Below are 15,430 nucleotides of genomic sequence, written 5' to 3' on the forward strand. Positions count from 1 at the left end.
ATTTGACGAATTTCATTTCCCATGGAACGAACAACAATTTTTTCTAAATATATAATATTTTGAATTAAAAATGTAAAAATCACTTAATTTCAATGAAATTAAACGAATATAAATGTACATTTAAAAATAAATACAAGATTTTTTGCACGAAAAGAGTCTCCATCGTTTCTTGCTTGTTTCCTCTCTATATTTTTCAGAACAATGGATTGTACTGGACAAAGCTCAGAATTTGAATTTGCAGTTTTGTTTGTAGCATTAAGTCGAATTACAATATATTTCTAATTTAATCTGTAATTAATCTGAGTTCAAGATGCATATTAAGTCTATGGTATTAGAAGGATTTAAATCATACGGAAAAAGAATTGAGATAAACGGTTTCGATAAAGAATTCAATGCGATTACAGGATTCAATGGTAGCGGGAAATCAAATATCCTGGATGGAATATGTTTTGTTTTGGGTATTACAAATCTTGGCCAGGTATGATACTATTACTGCTATTTCTTTATTTATACATTTTTCAAATTGTAACCTTAATGTATTCTCAATTTATAAATGCTATTATTATTTTAATAAATAATTTTTTAAACAAATATTCTTTTCTTAAAGTTATGTTATTAATATATGCTTTATTTGATAAATTATGCCTGCTATTATTAATATTCCTCCTACATATGGCATATGTCATACAAAAAATTAATGTTATCTTAATTGTTATAGGTACGTGCGGCATCGTTACAAGACTTAGTTTATAAATCTGGACAAGCAGGCATTAAGAAAGCCAGCGTTACTTTAACATTTGACAATAGAGATAGAAATTCATCCCCTATGGGGTATGAACACCATGAAGAAATTACAGTCACAAGACAAGTTGTAATAGGTGGTAAAAATAAATATTTGATTAATGGTTCTAATGTACCGAACAAACGTGTACAGGACATGTTCTGTTCTGTGCAATTGAATGTAAACAATCCTCATTTTTTGATAATGCAAGGAAGAATTACAAAAGTTTTAAACATGAAACCTGTTGAAATTTTATCGATGATAGAAGAAGCTGCGGGTACACGAATGTATGAAAACAAGAAAGAAGTTGCTTTGAAAACTATTGAGAAGAAGGACAGTAAATTAAAAGAAATAAATGATGTATGATCTCTTTCTTTGAAGTTATTCATTTTATTCTTTGCAAAAGTTAATTAATAATTGCTGTTTCAGATTTTGAAAGAAGAAATAGGCCCAAAGTTAGCAAAGTTGAAAGAAGAAAAGACACAATATGTAGAATTTCAACGTATAGAAAGAGAATTAGAACATTGTAAAAGAATTTGTCTTGCTTGGCGTTATGTTACAGCTCTTAACGAAAGTCAGAAAGCTGAAGAAAATGTACAATCTGTTAAGAACAAAATAGAAGAGAAGGAAAAAAGTATTACTGCTGGTGAAGAGGAACTTAAAAATATTCAGAAAGAATTTGATGAAGCAGCCAAAAAGAAGGATGCAGTAAGTATGCCATATTGGAGAAACAAGTTTATTTTATACATATTTTGAATTATTCTATTTCTTTTAGGAAGCTGGAGGCCATTTGGAAGAACTAGAGAAAGAGTTAAAAGATGCAGAAAAAGCTCACTGTAAATTAGTAGCAGAAAATAATAGTAACAAAGAAAGTATTAAAGCTGCCAAAAAAGCAGTGGATCAACTAAAAGCTAACATAAAGGACGATGAAAATGCGTTCACGTTAAAAGAGGCAGAATACGCAAAAGTTGAAGGATTATTTAAAAGCTTAAAAGAAATGGATCAAAAAGACTGCGAAGCAGTACTAATTGCACAAGAAAAGTATCAAAAAATTAGTGCCGGTTTACTGCAAAGTCAAGATGGTGAAAATGCAACCTTAGAACAGCAGATAATAACTGCTAAACAAAACATGACAGAAGCACAAACACAGCGTAAACAATGCGAAATGACTCTGAGTCATAATAAAGAACAGTTAAAGAAGAAAAAAGCCGAAATGAAAAACACCGACGATGAGTACAAAAGATACAACAAAGATCTTGAGAACAAAGAGAAAGAAGTAAAAAATTTGGAAAATGAATTGACGAAGTTAAATTACGAAGATGGATGTGTAGAACAACTGAAGAACCAAAGAAATACATTGAGGAATGAAATAAGGACTTTGGAAGAAAAAGCAGATTATTTTGAATCGCAATATCCTAAAATCAGATTTGAGTACAAAAAACCTGAACCTAATTTTAATCAAAACTCTGTGAAAGGAGTTGTATGTAAATTAATCACTGTTAGAGATAAGAAAGCAGCCTACGCTTTAGATATTGCTGCAGGAGCAAAGGTAATTTAGATATATTTGAACATCTATTTTCAAGTTGTAAGGTGTTTAATCTTAGATTTCAATTGATTATGTTTTAGTTATATAATATCATAGTAGATACAGAAATTAATGGCAAGAAACTACTTCAGCATGGTCAACTGCAACAACGTGTTACTATTATCCCCTTGAACAAGGTAAATGGAAGACCAATGGACAACCAATTAGTTCATTTGGCTCAGAAAATAGGTGGTGCAGAAAATGTTCAGCCAGCACTGTCTCTTATAGATTTTCCAAACGAAACTAAATCAGCTATGACTTGGATATTTGGGCAGATATTTATTTGCAAGGACATTGAGACAGCCAAAAAGATAGCGTTTCATGACAATATCAAGAAAAAGTGTATCACTTTAGAAGGGGACGTTGTTGATCCTGCTGGTACTTTGTCTGGTGGTGCACCAGTAAAAACAGGATCAGTTCTATTAAAATTAGAAGATCTAAAGGCTATACAAAACGAATTAAATACTAAACTGCAAGAGCTTCAAAATATCGAGACTACTTTAATGAACATAAATAGTGTCGCGGAAAAATACATGTCATTAAAACAAACATTTGATCTACGAAATTATGAAATCAGTATGATAAAGCAAAAATTGTCACAGACAGAATATTATAAAGTAAAGGAAGAGGTAAGAATCACAATTTAAACGTGTAAATAAAATATTAATTACTGTATGTATTATTTTTATAGATTGATTCTTTAGAAAAGGGTATCGAAGAGCTGACGGAGAAGATGATAACAGCTGAAAAGAATGAGAAAGAAAATAGTAAACGTGCTAAAGAATTAGAAAATCAATTGAAAGACGCATCTAACATTCTTGAGAAACAATTGAAACAAGCTGAAGTTGAATTAGAAAAATTAAAGAAGAAAGCTGCGAATAGCCGTAAGGAGTGGCAGAAGCGAGAGCAGGAAGCAGAAACACTTCAGTTGGAAATTAAAGAATTGCAGAAAAGTATTGAAGCTGGAAAGGAACAGTTAGTGGCTTTGGAAGAAAAGTTGAATGATCTACAAGAGAAAGCAACTACGTTAGGCAAAGACCTAGAAGAATCAAACGCAAACATAGAGCGTATACAGTCAGAAATAAAAGCGAAGAAAGATATTATTCATAAACAAAATGCTTACATGCAGAAGCTTATGAACAGAAAGGAAGAAATCATAAAGCAAAATAAAGAAGCAGAATTGGATATTAAAACCTTAAATCATGAAATTAATTCTATTAAAAACACTGCTACGGATTGCAAACATAAAGTTTCTGAACTTACACGAAAATACGAATGGATTGAACAAGACAAGGTTTACTTTGGAAAAGCAGGTAATGATTCTTGTTTTAATTATTTGATTTTTGAATAGAGAGTTTAAAATATTTGATTATATTTTGTAGGTGGCATATACGATTTTGAAGTTAACAAACCCAATGAAATGGAACAGAAAGTACACCGGTTACAGAACATGCGTGAAAAATTAAGTCGAAACATCAATACACGAGCTATTAGTCTTCTTGACAAAGAAGAAGAACAATACAATCAAATGATAAAGAAAAAGAAAATAGTTGAAAACGATAAGAGGAAAATATTGGAAACAATTAAACATTTGGATGAAAAGAAGAAAGAGACATTACTTAAAGCTTGGGAACAAGTATGTTGAACTAAATTTATATGCTTCCAGTGTATGTTCTAATTATAACATGTTCATTTATAGGTAAACAAAGATTTTGGATCGATATTTAGTAGCTTGTTACCAGGAGCCGATGCAAAATTACAACCTCCTGAAAATCAAACAGTCACCGAAGGTTTAGAAGTGAAAATTGCATTTTCTGGAGTTTGGAAAGAATCATTGGGAGAATTATCTGGAGGGCAGAGATCTTTGGTGGCTTTATCTTTAATCTTGGCTATGCTGTTATTTAAACCTGCACCTCTTTATATTTTGGATGAAGTTGACGCCGCCTTGGATCTTTCTCACACAGAGAATATTGGAATAATGTTAAAAAGACATTTCAAACATTCACAGTTTATTGTTGTGTCATTGAAGGATGGAATGTTCAACAATGCTAATGTAATATTTACAACTAGGTTCGTTGACGGAATGTCAACGGTATCTAGAAGTGAAAAGGGAAAACATAGGTAAAGGTATTATATTTTGGCGTGAATTTATTTTACTAAACAATAACTCTGGTCTTTACAATTAACAATTGATTATAAGTTTATTTGTATAAATAAGTTGCAATCTATTTTTTTAATTGATGAGACGTTAGTACAAGTTTAATAATCTCTAAATAATATTTCTGTACAATAATAGAATATTTTATACAAATTAAACTTGAAATATACATATATTTTATAAATGTTAAACAAAATTTTAAACACTGGACTCCACGATAAAATATTTTGATAAAATAAAAATATATTTGTAAAATGTAAACGTATTTAATGGCTTTTTATTTCCTATTAGATAATAAACTTATAATATATTTCTTCTTTAAGTATGCAGAAATTTTAACGAAATTTATATTTTGCTTTACAAAAAACGTTTCAAAACTTTGATAGGAATCCACTATTTAGAATTTTTCTAATACTAATATACTTTATAAAAATGAAACAAGAAAGAAACGTTTATATCTTTAAGTATTTACCAAACTTGACCAGTTAATATCTTTAAAGAATGGATGTTCTTTTATCTCTGGTATTGTCATTCTCTCATTTGGTTCATACTTCAGTATCTAAAAATTGTATACAGTTTAACATAAATTGTTGAAGTTTTAAAATATGATTTTGAAACTTACGTTAAGTAGTAAGGATTTTGCATTTTCTGAAAGCTTTCCAGGAATGTTAATCATGGAATGTGGTTGAAATACACCTGGGTGCTTTTCCTCAAATTTCTGTAATAATAAAATATGTGTAGAACATTTTTACCACATTTAGTAAAATACTATTTCTACATACATTGCCTACTATTAATTCATACAAAATAACTCCAAAGCTCCAAATGTCTGTGGCTGGAGTAAGGGGAATTATAGGTGAAAACGTGTACAATTCAGGAGACGAGTACGGATATTTATATTTTAACAGATCTACGTCGTGACGAGGTATAAAGTACGTTAATTGCACATGCCCGTTATCATCGAGTAATATGTTATCAGGCTTTAAATCGAAAATTATAACTTTCTGTTGATGCAATGCTTCCAGTGCTAGGAGTATTTCAGCAGCCCATAGACGGATTACATTTTCTGGTATTGTCCAAAGCTCTTGTTCATCGTCATTGTTGCTTTCCGTTGAGTCTATCAACAATGTCATGTCACTGTACGGTATTTGTTGATCATCCGGTACGTAGTAATTATTTATTTCGGTTTTATTACAGATCTCTATTGTGTCGTTTACTTCATGTTTTGCAACACTGTCAATGCAATTGGAGTCAACTGCAAAATACGTATCGATCGTTTTTAAATTACCTGTTGAAGAATCATTTGACCCTCTCTCATCAAAATTTAGATTTTTATCACTATTGCTTAAGGATGAATTATTGGTACTACATTGACTCTTTGTATTCTTAATATTACGTAGCGTTGAATAGTTAGAAGTTATCACACTTTCTTCAGATATATTTTGCTTTTTGAAGTTATCGTTTACGTCATCGATTTTTAGCGAGATATCGTTAATATCTAAAGGTATTTCTTTGCAACTTTTAGATCGGTGTACACTGTTTTTAAGATTCAACAACGAGGTGTTACCTTGGTGGTTTATCAATCTATCAGATTCGCATAACCGATTTACAACAGAATTACTTTCTTTCAAAGTTGCGTTAACCGACTGCAACAATATTTGTGCTTTCTCTAATAATTGGGTAGTAGATACATCACTATAGTTTTCATCTATTACTGAATGTACTTCTTCCATTTGTACTTTTGGATTTGTACTTATAAAGTTCGAATTTTTCTTTATGATACTGTTTTTAATATCATTCTGTACGTCACTTTTTCTTAAAATAACGTTATTATCATCAATTGTTTCTGCAACAGTATTTCCCGTAATTATTTTATTATTATTAGTATTGTAATGCGATGTTATAAAATCCCACAATTTTCCGCGACTATAATAAAATTAAGTCATCATATTATAATTATCTTAACTAAGTAACTGGACAGATATTTTGAATACTCACTTTAGATGCTGTAAAATCAGAAATATCGTTGTTTCTGTCTCAACACACGCATGTAAACGTACCATGTATGGTATTTGACCACGCAATATATAGTCACTTATATTCTCTTTATTTGTGGACAACTTTTCTACAGTCTGAAATCATTAAAAAACATCTATTTAAATTCTATACTTATTTTATACATCTATTTAAATTATTTAATTTTTAAACTGTTCGTACTTTTACAATGTTGAGGCAATTTTGGCGAATATCTTTTACAAGCATCACTGACTTCATAACTTTTAGAACTTTGTAATACTGAAGTTCCGATATAGGTTTACTCAGCAATGAAACATTGCAATTTAAATATCTATTATACAGCTTCTCTGCACGTTCTAAATATTTTGATATTTTATCTTTTATTATGCCTGCTCTTATTTTATTTGAATCAGATTCAACACCAGATCGTAGACTAGAGATTCCCATTTTGTACTGAGTAAATGCTTCTTCGTATTCCATAAGATCTTCGTGCCTAAATGCTGCGCTCATATGTGCGGCTGCAACTAAAATGTATTGTGAGGATTCTGGCCATGACTGTGGTAGGTCAGAACCATCGTGTGCTATTATTGAAAAATTTAACTCTTCGGGAGTAGAATCAACAGTAACATTATTACTTGATGTTTGAACAACTGTAGAATCCTTTCCATTCTTAACATTATGATTTTTATCTTTGTACAAATTGTTATTTTTATTAAAAACTAATTGATTATCCTCTAATTTAGATGTAATTTTATTTAAGCTATCATCTTTTACAAGAAAACTATTACATGTACTTTCTTTTATGGATCTTTCATTCTCTAAATCATTTAGTTGTGAAAATTGTTCTTTAGATTTCCAAGTGTCTTGTGGTTGATTTATTTCATCCTTTGGAATGGGTGGATTAATCAATGGAGCTTGAATACTTTTAGGTTGAAGAATATTTTTGGAAACAATACCATTAGGAGGCACAGAATTTATACAAGCATGATGATCATCCTCTGCCGACGTATCAGAACTAAGAGATTGCGAGCAGTCATTTAAACAGTAATCCGCGTGACTAGTTTCAAAGAACTTTATGAAAATATCACTAGAATATAAGTATGAATGTCTTCCTATAAATTCTAAAAACTTTAATGCACATTCTCTTCTTTCTTCGATAACTTCTGTTTCAAACCTGCCAAAAAACTTTGGCTTCGGAAATAATGGGAAGGCTTCTTTAATTTGAGATCTTGAGCACAAAATACTTAATTCTGAATGAAGCTTCTTGAAGTCATTATAACGTTTCCATACAGATACTTTAGAAATTTCTTCATGAGAACTTTTTAAAAATACCTAGAAAATAATTGAAAACATTATTTCTGCCAATTATATTTCTATATTGAAGTATAATATGAATCATTGAATATATTATTAAATTTGTTAACAGAAATTAAATAAAGACATTTAACTGAAAATTTGTTATAAAATACATGCAATGAAACAATGAAATTTAAAACCATTGTAAACTGATCTACACTATATTAATGACAGGCTTTGATTTTCTGTTTAAGGTATACGAAGTAATGAATTATGATCCCATATCAGATATCGAAGATATTACATGTAGTAATGCTGGGAGCAAATGTGTAAAACTAGTTTGATATTGTGATTTTTAAGTTATGTTATTGATGCAAATGAGTAATGTGTATAGTCAATTCATTATTCTATGTTTAAGAATATTTAAACCAAATATTAACATGAAAAAGTAATCATTTACTCATCAAACAGTTTTGAAACTATCTTTCTTTAATTTTCATTGAACATTTGGATGATGTTATAGTTGATATTGACATATATATCATACCACAGATGTAACTTTGTAAATAGTAAACCCTTTCTTGTGCCTTGTTGTTTCAGGAATAATAAAACGCCTCACCCATTTATCTCTCGTGGGTGCCATCGTGTACACTTTGCTTTTAATTACAAAAGCAGAAGCTCGATAAACTAATCGCTTTATCGTATTAATTTTCGTATTTCTGTCATACTTTTATGCAAGTGGCTTTTTTCTTCGTTTACGAGGCATGTATATTGCAACCAATTAGCCGTCAATTAGCGTTATTAGCACGTACTTGAACTCATCGATGCAGTAAATGTATTGTTGTAAGCAACTGTTAATGACATGTATATCTTAACACACTTTTTATTAAAATCATGCATGTACGCTCTGCGTTCAAGTCATACTGGAAGAATGTCAAACGTGCGTTCCTTTATCTTGTTTTTGAAATCGACTTATACGAACGACACAATTAACTGCATTCCAAAAACATTGTTGTGATCACATATTATTGTAATATTATTTCAACTATTTATCCGTTACACTAGTACGACAGAGAAAATCAGGGAATAATTAATTCTCCCCTTTCCTTTCTCTTTCGCCACCTGACTGATACTGCGCGTGCGGCAGCACGTCATGATATGATTACACGTCGAGTGGAGGGGAAAATAATTATAGGTGACCTTTTTCAAAACAATTTCTACCTTCATTTACTTCTATTTTCCTCAGTACTGTACAATAGTACATTCAAGAACAAATCTGACATATTTGTAGAAACGGGTTTCCAATACACGTTATTACACTCGCGAATGGTCATGTATTATGTCAAATATATAGAAACCACTTTCAAAATCAATAACTAATAAAATTTTCATAATTACATGCTTACTTTATGAGAGAGGATGTTTTAATACTACACGTTCCAGAAAAGTGGTTCTTAGAACTATAGAAGGAAGATTAACGTTTCCTTATAACTGTATCTGAAGGTCAAGTTTATATTTATAATGGAAGTATGATTTAATGTGATTTAACATGTAAAATAAAGATAAGACACAGTAGTTTATGACAAAGTAATTAATTATAAAAATTGAAAGCATTTTGGGAGTTATATTTTTATGTATTGTTCAAAATTTATATTTTCGCGCGCTTTCTTGAAATGGCGCGACTACAGTCATCTGGAGTTGAGTTATAGAACTGTCGAAATAACTAATTGTTTTTTAGTAAAGATAGGTACATTTACATTGTATTGAATATTGTAAATTAATTATTCTTGCACTGCGATGAAATTTGACGAATATTACAGTCAATTAGGCTAATAAAATCAACTATAGCAATAAAATAAAAATTGAAACGATGCATGTGGCGCCGTCTAGCGGTAGAAGATGGAACTAACGAAACTGCTGTTTCAAAAGTGTGTAGTTCACCGCTTTCGCCGGAGAGATGGCGCCACGTGTTCAATTTTAAAAAATCCCAATTAATACTGATTTTATCGGTTTAATTAGCTTCAATATGCATCAAACTACATCAGAGTGCAAAATTAATTAACTTTGGAATGTTTTACTTTACAAAATCATTATTAATTTTGAATAATTCTTATGGTAATGAAGGTTTTCCTTTTATGTGCTGCCATCTAGCGGCAGAACATGGGAACTAATGAAACTAGTGTTTCAAAAGTGTGTAGTTCACCCCGTTCGCCGGAGAGATGGCGCTACCAGTCTCATAAAAAAAAAAATTAATTAACACTGATTTTATTGCTCATTTCTTTTGTTAGCTAATTTTGAATTCTTTATTTTTAATAAATAACATTATATCTTTTTAAATTTTTTTATAAATTTTTAAATCATAAACCTTAACTTTTCGAATAATATATATATAAATTATAAATTTTTAATAAATAATAGACTTTTAATAAATTCTCAAAAGTGAGATAGAAAAAAATTTATATTAAAGTATAATAACCTTGTTAACAGTGATGTAAATTTGACTAAAAATTAAAGTATTAAAAATCTCTCTTTGTGTACATATTTTGATAAAAAAGACCATCACAGCTTTCAATTATAAAATCCTCGAGTTATATGGCATAAAAAGCTATTCTATAAGCACTCAATTTAACACTCCATTCCTCTGCGATGTAGTTGCAATACAGTGTACTACAATTTCAAGCGTAAGCAACTTACTATACATGATGCAAACGGTATTATGTCAGTTGCGGACACATTGCATAGATACCGCCACTGTCACTTAGAGCTGCCAAACTAAATCCTTAAATTCCTAGGATTAAAGCGGGTGCCGATGGAGAATTGATGGGTGGACAGCGTACAATCCTCAGGATCGGTTTGGAGTATGTACTGTTTAACCGGGCCAATTCAACAGCTTTAATAGATGGTAGTAATATTTGTGAAATTGGTTACGAGGATTTGATCGGAAAAGAATTAAAGCCGGGACTGAATCAAGGGCTTTGGAGAGCTAAATATAGTTCGAAGATTTTTATGTTGTCGTGCGAGGCATGGGAAGGGGAGTTTGAGAATTTAGAAATTTGGGAAATTGCGAACTAGGGACTTTGGGGTTTGGGAATTTTGGGATATTGAAATTTTGGGACTTAAGGATTTGGGGATTTAGGGATTTAGGGACTGTGGGCAATTGGTTTATTGGTTTAGGGATTTTGAGATTTGGAGATTTCGAGGTTTGGGAATTTTGGGATTTTGGGATTTGGGGACTTTAGGATTTTCGCATTTTTGGGATTTGAAGATTTGGGAATTTTGAGGACTTTAAGATTTTGGGATTTTTGGGATATGAACATTTGGGGATTTTGGGGATTTTGGGAATTTTGGGATTTAGAGACTTTATGATTTGGGGATTTGGATGTTTTGGGATTTGAGAATTTAGGGGATCTGGGGATTTGGGAACTATAGAACTTTAGAATTTCAGAAAATTGGCAATTGGTCAAGTTCCCAAATTTCCAAATCCCAAAATCCCACATCCCAGAACCTCAAATCTCAAAACTCAAAATCCCAAAACCCCAAAACCCCAAAACCCCAAATCTCTAAATCCCAAAACTCCATAAAATTCCAATATTCCAAAATTCCAAAATTCCAAAATTCCAAAATTCCAAAATTCCAAAATTCCAAAATTCCAAAATCCCAAAATCTCAAAATCCCAAAATCCCAAAATCCCAAAATCTCAAAATCTCAAAATCTCAAAATCTCAAAATTACAAAATCCCAAAATTCCAAAATCCCAAAATCTCAAAATTCCAAAATTCCAAAATTCCAAAATTCCAAAATTCCAAAATTCCAAAATTCCAAAATCCCAAAATCTCAAAATCTCAAAATCCCAAAATCTCAAAATTCCAAAATTCCAAAATCCCAAAATCTCAAAATCCCAAAATCCCAAAATCTCAAAACCTCAAAACCTCAAAATCCCAAAATCCAAAAAACCAAAAATCCCAAAATGTCAAAATCCCAAAATCCCAAAATCCCAAAATCCCAAATCCCAAATCCCAAAATTTTAAAGTCTCCAAATCCCAACACCCTAAACCCCTGAACCCCAAAATCCCCAAGATCTCCAGAATCCCTAAAATCCCCAAAATCCCCAAAATCCCCAAATCCCAAAAGCCCTAAGTCTCAAAATTCCTAAATTCTAATGTCTCTAAATCCCAAAACCCCAAAATCCCCAAAATCGCCAAAATCCCAAAATCCCAAAATCCCAATATACTTAATCTGGTGAAATTCTCTACATGTATTTTAAAACCACTGAAAAAGACAAAATACATTTGAAAACAACTGTGACCAAAAATCCCCGAATTTCATTACAGAAAAATCCTTGAATTAATTATAGAAACTATTCACCCCTATTGAACTTCAACCCCCTATTCCTCCGTAATTTACCAGGCTATGATTCCTCAAGTTTTTGTCATTAAGTATACAATGACATGAATGCATGATAACGAATTCCATCGGTCATGAAAGGCTGCGGTCTTCATCTTCTTCCGTTCCGTTGCTCATTTTACCCCTTTCTCTATTATTTTCCTTCTTCCTGTTCCTTTCCTCCCTTTCAGTCCATTCGTAATCGATGAAGGAACGACCTTTCAGCCGATGGCTGACGTTAAACCTTTTTTTTTTGCAACTTCATCGATTCACCAGTGTGACTGGATAAGGGAGCAGAAACTTGTTAGCTGACTGATTCAAATGGACAAAAGCTGCACAATCTGGCAAATAGGTGCCGACGAAAGGGACAACCATGGCCCTTCATTGTCCAATGTACCCTTATTCATTCTCCCAGTTACTTTCCACGGAATGGAACAGATCGGAGGGAAAAAAGGACCGATCTCGTCCGTCTGATCGCTTGTCTTCGACCTCCATTATTGCATGCACAGTGGTGGAATATGAGGGGCACCGGATCTGGACTGCGCCTAAAATGGAGTCGCTATAGTTAGATAGGATGCAGGATATTTTCACCTAAATATTGTTTTAGAAATTTGGAACTTCTTAAAATTTGTTACTTTCTAATTTTTCCAGTCATAAATTTGCAATGGTTAGAGCTTCAAACCCTCAAATTCGCACAGAATTGACTTATGCAACAAAGTAACTTAAAAACAGCAGGATACTTATTGTATTTCATAATAGAACCCAAGATGTAGTTTGACCGATTAGATTATTTTGCAGAACCGTAGCGAAGTCTGCAGGAAAGACGACGAAGGATAATAATGGGAGAAGTAAAATGAGTAAGAAAAAGATTAAAGTCTTTTATGACCGATGGAATTCGTTAAGATAGAGAGACGGTGCAGCATGAAACGTCAGTTGAAAATATCGTGTCAATATTTGCGAGACGCGTTCGCGAAAAAATCTCCTTCGTTGCAGAGATGACGTCGGGATTTCTTGCCTTGCTACGAGAATTTAATATCGGACGTCCTAGTTCCTTGAACCGTTGACACCGCCACGTCCTGTCGAGGATTACCCGGCTATATGCGTAAGATTTCTTTGTACAGTAAAGTCTCGATATAAGCGAAAATGATCTATGCGATATAAGCGAATATATGATGTACATATAGGGGAAATTAGTGGATCTTTTATAATTAGTGCTGTGGGTCATTTAGGGATGTGGGGCATTCAGGGTATGGGGTATTTATGGATGCGGGGTATTTAGGGGTCTAGGACACTCCCCTTGGACTTTGAGAATTAGTGGCGTGGGTCATTTAGGGGTGTGGGGCATTCAGGGTATGGGGCATTTACGGATGTGGGGTATTCGGGGGTCTAGGGCACTCTCCTGGGTCTTTGACAGTTAGTGGCGTGGGTCATTCAGGGATGTGGGGCATTCAAGATATGGGGCATTTACGCATGTGGGGTATTCAGGGGTCTAGACACTCCCCTGGGTCCTTGACAATTAGTGGTGGGGGTCATTCAGGGATGTGGGGCATTCAGGGTAGGGTCATTCACGGATGTGGGGCGTTTAAGGGTCTAGGGCACTCCTCTGTCTCGGAATCAGTAGTGGGACATTTAAGGGTGTGGGGCACTCAAGGTTCTGGGACAATCAGTGGCAGGGGCAGTCAGGAGTCCGGGCACTTCGCAGGCTCTGGGACAATCAGGGGACTGTGACTCGGGTGGGAGCTTCCATCGGGATGTCACCATGGTGGGATCCCTGAGCAGGGCAGGGAATATGGCTGTTATCGGCGAACGACTGCGAAAGCAACTTCGTTCGTCGATAAACAGTAGGGGTTTGAAATTTGGGACTTAGGGGTGCGGGTACGGAACCAGCTTGCTATCCCCTAACATCAAAAATGGGAGCACGTCTCCGCTTTCTGCAATATCGGTTACAACCGTATACGCCAGCGGAAGCGTGGCCGCCGTTCGCACGTCGCGACCGTGTATTTATACTCGCGGGGCCCATTGTCGTTGCGAGAACCGTGACTCGCGGCTGGCCACCTAGCGGTCGCGGCGACAAGTTCGCCCTGTGCTTACGCTACGCAGTGTTGATACGGTAAAGATGTGATAGGAGAAAATTATCTATACGATCTATTTTTTCATTTATAGATTAGAGTATATATAGATAGATTTTAGAATTAGAACTGTTAGAACTGCTAGAATGACTCCTTGGGTCTTATTCTTGCCACGGATAAGGAATTGATTTAAAACTGCAAATGAAGGAACGAAAAAGTGTTCAATCTCTAAAATGTGGATCTATAAATGGAAAAATTAGAACTGTGGATCTGAGACTTTTCAAATTTAGAAATTCAAGAATATAGAAATTTGAAACTTTCCAAGTAACTTCTACTTAAATGTATTATAAAATTTCATTCTAAACTGAGCCTGATTTGATATCTGATTTTTATTAATAATTTTCGATTTTGTATTTGTAGTATACAGTTAACAATTCAAGTTATTGATTTATGGTGAATAATGAAAACACCTCAGTTTTAGTGAAAAAGCAGTGAAATAAAAATTTCCACATTTTCAGCGGTTTCACAGATTACCTGTTTATTCAAGCCTTTCAATTTCTACCTGCTGATTCTCAATTTTGCTAACAATTTCCCGGCTGATTTTTTTCTTCATTTTTCGTTGTCGATTGCATACGGACGTTATAATTAGGTATGAATATACAAAGTAAATAAGTAAAATTTTGTCAGAATGACGCAATTAAAAAATTTGGAAATTTGGAAAATTGGGAATTTGAGATTTAGAAGATTGAACTGTTAGAATTTCAGCATTTGAAAGTTTGAGACCATGAGAAGTTAGAAATTTGGTAGTGCGATATTTTGGGAACTTGAAAATTTGAAAAGTTGTAAATTTTGTAAAATTAAAAATTTATAAATTTTGGAATTTCAGAATTTGGGAATTTAGAAGGTAGGGAATTACAGAATTAAGGAATCAGGAAGTTGGGAAATTAGGGAATTAGGGAATTAGGAAAAGAAGAAAATAGGAAATTAGGAAAATAGGAAACTAGGAAAAAAGGGAATTAGCAAACTAGGGAATTACGGAATTAGGAAATTAGGGAAATAAGAAATTAGGGATATAGGGAATTAGCAAACTAGGGAATTAGGGAATTAGAAAATTAGAAAATTAGGAAATTAGGAAATTGGGAA

General features: G+C 33.0%; 2 protein-coding genes across 2 annotated transcripts; one reads left to right on the plus strand and one right to left on the minus strand.

The window, feature by feature from the left end:
• The first annotated feature begins 175 nt into the window (after window positions 1-175).
• Window positions 176-4,789, plus strand: SMC2 (structural maintenance of chromosomes 2). The gene is made up of 8 exons (XM_003699330.3): window positions 176-478; window positions 719-1,141; window positions 1,211-1,489; window positions 1,557-2,330; window positions 2,408-2,995; window positions 3,058-3,679; window positions 3,749-4,002; window positions 4,066-4,789. Exons 1-8 carry the CDS (start codon window positions 311-313, stop codon window positions 4,489-4,491), a joined length of 3,534 nt encoding a protein of 1,177 aa, XP_003699378.2. The 5' UTR covers window positions 176-310; the 3' UTR covers window positions 4,492-4,789.
• Window positions 4,790-4,893: 104 nt separating this feature from the next.
• Window positions 4,894-9,285, minus strand: LOC100878503 (ribosomal protein S6 kinase-like 1). The gene is made up of 6 exons (XM_003699326.3): window positions 8,384-9,285; window positions 6,742-7,872; window positions 6,523-6,656; window positions 5,307-6,450; window positions 5,147-5,242; window positions 4,894-5,083 (listed from the first exon to the last, which is right to left on the minus strand). The coding sequence occupies exons 1-6, from the start codon at window positions 8,477-8,479 to the stop codon at window positions 4,985-4,987; spliced, it is 2,700 nt and encodes an 899-aa protein (XP_003699374.1). The 5' UTR covers window positions 8,480-9,285; the 3' UTR covers window positions 4,894-4,984.
• Window positions 9,286-15,430: the final 6,145 nt, after the last annotated feature.

Source organism: Megachile rotundata, chromosome 11 (genome assembly GCF_050947335.1).
Source record: "Megachile rotundata isolate GNS110a chromosome 11, iyMegRotu1, whole genome shotgun sequence".
Classification (NCBI taxonomy): Eukaryota; Metazoa; Arthropoda; class Insecta; order Hymenoptera; family Megachilidae; genus Megachile; species Megachile rotundata.

Bases quoted from the DNA above. Each gene is read 5' to 3' on its own strand.
- SMC2 (XM_003699330.3), top strand. From the start codon at position 311: ATGCATATTAAGTCTATGGTATTAGAAGGATTTAAATCATACGGAAAA. The intron at 1,142-1,210 runs GTATGATCTCTT...TTGCTGTTTCAG, and splicing joins AATTAAAAGAAATAAATGAT to ATTTTGAAAGAAGAAATAGG. The intron at 1,490-1,556 runs GTAAGTATGCCA...TATTTCTTTTAG, and splicing joins CAGCCAAAAAGAAGGATGCA to GAAGCTGGAGGCCATTTGGA.
- LOC100878503 (XM_003699326.3), bottom strand. From the start codon at position 8,479: ATGGCACCCACGAGAGATAAATGGGTGAGGCGTTTTATTATTCCTGAA. The intron at 6,657-6,741 runs GTACGAACAGTT...TAATGATTTCAG, and splicing joins ATTGCCTCAACATTGTAAAA to ACTGTAGAAAAGTTGTCCAC. The intron at 5,084-5,146 runs GTAAGTTTCAAA...TACAATTTTTAG, and splicing joins CAAAATCCTTACTACTTAAC to ATACTGAAGTATGAACCAAA.